General features: G+C 50.3%; 1 protein-coding gene across 1 annotated transcript in view; it reads left to right on the forward strand.

Moving 5' to 3' along the window:
- The first annotated feature begins 6 nt into the window (after nt 1-6).
- Nucleotides 7-4579, forward strand: part of Galnt18 (polypeptide N-acetylgalactosaminyltransferase 18) — a 328098-nt gene continuing 323525 nt past the window's right edge. The window contains exon 1 of the mRNA XM_010615263.1: nt 7-312. Within this exon, the coding sequence (XP_010613565.1) occupies nt 78-312 (235 nt within the window). The 5' untranslated portion in view covers nt 7-77. The remainder of the gene's footprint in view (nt 313-4579) is intronic.

A 4579-nucleotide genomic window follows, 5' to 3' on the forward strand; every position in this document is an offset into this window, starting at 1 on the left:
GGGTGTGAGCGCGGGGGATCCCGGGGCGCACTGCGAGGAGGGGCCCCGGGAGCTCTATATGGAGGAGCGAGCCCAGGATGGTGTGCACCAGGAAGACCAAAACTTTGGTGTCCACTTGCGTGATCCTGAGCGGCATGACCAACATCATATGCCTGCTGTACGTGGGCTGGGTCACCAACTACATCGCCAGCGTGTATGTGCGGGGGCAGGAGCCGGCGCCCGACAAGAAGCTGGAGGAAGACAAAGGGGACACTCTGAAGATTATTGAGCGTCTGGACCACCTGGAGAATGTCATCAAGCAGCACATCCAAGGTATGGGCGCCTCGGGAAACTTGGGCAGCCCTCGAGGCCCTGGGTGCGCCGGGGTCCTCCCAGCTCGGGGCTGCAGACCGTTCCTGGGTTCTCACCGGCAAAGGGGACCCTCGGTGTCTGCGGCCCTGCACGCTTCCCCGGGGCACACGTGTGTGTGCAGGGCTACACGCACGTGTGTGTGCAGCTCCCGGTCGATGTGGGGGCGTGCTGCGCACGTGTCCAAAGGTGCGTGTGACTCCAGGCTGGTTGCTTGCGGGCTTTCGGGATCCCACACAAGTCCAGCTTAGTGTGCTTGTGGGTATTTGTGTGTGTACAAGAGAGCTCGTGAGGGCGAAAGAGCTCATTTAGCCGCCGGAAGGGACAGGCGAGTTGCTCCCCCGGTCCTAGCTGTTGGCATGTGGTACAGTCTGCGGGATGAGACCCGGCTAGGAATATTGCTTCCTCCCAGCCCTAGCCCCAGCCTCGCTATGCTCTGTCCCTAAGCAATTGAGAAGGAGAGGGGCAATCTATGGCTGGGGGGCTGCTGAAGCCAACATCTGTCCTCACTTCCGCCACAGCCGGCGGTCCCCGACGCTCCTTAGGAGCAGGTATCAACGCCAGGAAGAGGCGTTGGAGCCTGAGCCGTGGCCCCTTCGGTGGCGCCTCAGCCCAGGACAGAGAAAACCAGCCCTGGGCTACACCTTCCCAGCGGAGACTGGATGAAGGCCGATCCCTCCGCTAGCTCCACTCCCAGACACCCGCTTCCAGGCCCAGGGAGCAGCGGGGAGGAGCGGGAGACCCACCCCGGTGGGCCTGGAGTCCAGGCTGCTCAAAGCGAGGGTGCGCTCCCGGCCGTCGCAGGGTCCAAAGGGAGGGGGCATGCAGCAGCTCTCCTCATGCCACCCGGTGGGGTGAGCTGTCAGAGGGAGGGGGACGACGGAGCTCCTGGCGCTGCATACACACAGCGCCTCTCTTGCTCCCACTTCTTTTTCTTCCCCTCCCTGCGCCCCTTGCTTTCCACTAGGCTGTGAGCTTCTTAAGGAACAGGCTGAGGCGAAATCACCTGTAAACCTGGCGGGCCTGCGGGGCTCTGGGACCAACATGTGATCTTGGCAGTGTGGGTGGGATTGAAGGCTGTTGACTGCCCCCGGGAGCAATCTGTCTCTGTCTCTGTCTCTCCCTAGTTGACAGTAGGCGTCTGGGTTCCAACCTTTGCACCAGCTCCCCTTCCAGAGTAGGGACCTGCTCTGTCTGTGTGTTTCCCCATGTGGTCAGAGCAGTTGTTGCCCAGGGGAGGCTCATCCAGGTCCAGGGGAGAGTGGGTGAAGTGTCCTTGTTCCTTGTGCTTCCTCACTAATGACTTCCTTCGCCTTTGACTCCTCTCCAGAAGGGTGACCATCATCCGCAGCTCCTTCTTCAAGCCTGACTCTGCCTCTCTGTCAAGCACTGGGTCTGGCAGACCAAATGATACATCAGGTGGTGCCTGTTGCTGCTATGTTTTACTTGTCATTTTCTATACCCGGGCCTGGATTGACAGTTAATCAGCCACCTAAGTACAGTGCTTGCCCTGGGGTTTTTGGTGTTTTTCAGAATGTTCCCTGGATACATAAGGCCATGCCTTACTTTGACATTTCCAGTTTGTGCACAGGTTTTGAGAGCTTTACATTCACAAATTTTCATGTATACTGCCCCCCCACCCCCACTGTATGGGTTCAAAACCATCCTGTCCTGTCTTTCTCTCTGGTCAGGGAGATGGGGGGTAGGGTACTGCTTTGGGAAGCATGAGGGGTGTTGTGAAGCCCTGTGCTCCTCCACCTGAGATGTAGACCAGCTCTCGTGATTTATACGTAAGGCTCTCATGGAAGTGAGCACAGTGTTGAAGTTGAAAGGAGCCTTTGTGATTTTCTCCCAGGAAACCTTATAACTGTGTGCTGTCTGAGACTTTCAAATGTATGTCTGAAAAAAATGGAAGGTGAGTGAAAAAGAGAGAAGAATCCTTAAATCAGGTGCTGGTCCAGTTCTCTTGTGTTTGTGTGGTGACTCCTCTGGATATGCAGAAATGATCGAAATCTTGGGACAGAGGACAGAGTTATGGGCCCCAGGGGCACTGGGGAAAAATGAACAATGAGGCAGAGGGCAGAGGTTGCTTGGTTGGTTGTGCTGTGATGGTGCAGTGATAGGTGACAGCTTTCTCATGGTGATGAAGCTGTCCCTGAGCTTGGGCTTAAGGAACACAGGTAAGGGGCCCACTGAGGGACTGGCCAAGCTCAGTGCTGTGAAGGCAGAGGGTGAGAAAGGACAGGAAGATCGGACTCCTGACTCGGTGTAGGCTTTTCTTCTGTACCCACCAGAATCTTGAACAACCCACTTTCCACTGCTGAGATGAGAGAACTAAGGACGATTATGAGAGCCAAAAATGACATGGCATCTACTACGTGCCACACCCGACTCTAAGAACTTTGCGTATGTTGACTTCCTTACTCCTCACAACCTCATGGTAATATTAGCCCCTCCTTACAGAGGCAGATACTGAGGCACAGTGAGATTGTTTGGATTATTGATTTGTCCAGGGTCAGCCCATGGTGTGTGGTAGTATAAGGGTTTAAACCCAGCTAGTGTGGCTTCAGGGTCTATGTTCTTCTTTACTGTATAAAAAGAATAGGTTTTTCTTGGCTCTTGGATCCGGAGGCTTGGGAGGTGCCAGTGTCAGCTGGGCCTCTCTTTTCAGGGTCTGTGTTCTTGGTTGCATGCTATACTGCATGCTGAGAGGGCTGGTGGGTCACAGGGGAGGAGCACAGTCTCTTGGTGTTAGTTAACAGTGGTGGAAGTGGGTGTCAGAGTGAAAGGCCTCGGAGGGAAGTCAAGGGGGACGGCATCAGTAGTTTCCCACTTGGAGGTGCTTTCCTTGGATAAACGCAGGCGACTCTGGGTTTGGTTTTGTTTCACAAGGAGGCCAGAGGTTATAGTCACCTTGTTATTGCTGGACGACCACCCAAGACCATCCCAGCAATTCCGCAGAGAGTAGGTACTGGATGGCTGAGTGGGTGAGTGGATGAGAGCAGAGTGCTGGTACCCAGTGCACCGATGAGTCATTAACAGAAGCTCTGCTGTTCTCCGAGGTTACGTCTGCTTTGGAGTCTTGCTCAGGCCTCTCTCTTCTTTGGAAGGAATGTCATCCCCAAGCTGCAGATGTCACAAAAGATTCTGCAGGATGTGGTTGTTCGATAGGACTTGCAATTAGAAGAGGCTTTGGAGCGTCACCCTAGAGATCCGTTCTAGTCATGACTGAAAAGTTTATTTTCCTTTTGGGGATTGCAGTGATATTTCATTTTAATTTGTTTTCTGATTGAATGATTTAATTAGATGGTGTGTGGAGATCTCTTGGGAATGTAAATTGTATTTTTGAGCAATTCTTTTTAACCAAATAGATGTTAAATGAGAGAGTGGAGAGCTTCAGATTTTAAAACAAGCATTGTGATGGTTTGGAAACACAAAATAAGTGTTTGTACAGGTCCGTTCTCAGGACCTTGACGAGGTGAAGTGGATGAAGGGGAGAATTTGCCAAAAGATGCCAACCAAAATGTTAGAGAACTCACCAAAGAGAAATGTTGACTGACTCATTCTGGGAGTTCAGTAGGAACAAAATTGGCTTTATTCTTTTTGGGATTCCTGTCTTTTCAAATCTTTAAAAGAAAAAGTACCAGTGCTTGAGAAAATGCTTAAAAATGTATAAGATTGCCCATGATTCATTCTGCCCTAAAATAATTACTTTGCAACTTTGAGTATTACCTTCTAGTTGTATCAATTTGTCTCCATATTTACAAAAGAAAGTGTAGTTATGGTTTATATGTAATTTTATATTCTGCCTTTTTCACTTTGATTTTTGCTAGCAGCATTTTTTTTTTATATTTGCTACCCAGTTTATTAGTTCAACATTTATCCCTTGGGGACCTAATATATGCCAGGAATTACGCTGGGAGAGTTATTGGGGATAATCGTAGTAATTCAAGATCCTCTTGGTCCCTGTTATAGTAGATTTGCTTTCAAATAAATAGGATTCCTCTTATGCAACATGGTTAGAGCTTAAGTTAGTCAGTTAAACTGAAAGATTGCTCAAAGCAAAGAATAAAACAAACAATGCCTATACAATGAAATACTTTTAATGTTATTCAAAATGTATGTCCACTGGCCTTTTTTTTTTTTACAGGTATTAGAGATCAAACTTGGGTACAATAATGCTGATCAACATTTTCAGCCCTGTTCTTTCCTTAATTTTGAGACAGGGTCT

The sequence above is a fragment of the Fukomys damarensis genome, unplaced genomic scaffold (genome assembly GCF_012274545.1).
Source record: "Fukomys damarensis isolate Sample0158 unplaced genomic scaffold, DMR_v1.0_HiC HiC_scaffold_16, whole genome shotgun sequence".
In the NCBI taxonomy this organism is placed as follows: Eukaryota; Metazoa; Chordata; class Mammalia; order Rodentia; family Bathyergidae; genus Fukomys; species Fukomys damarensis.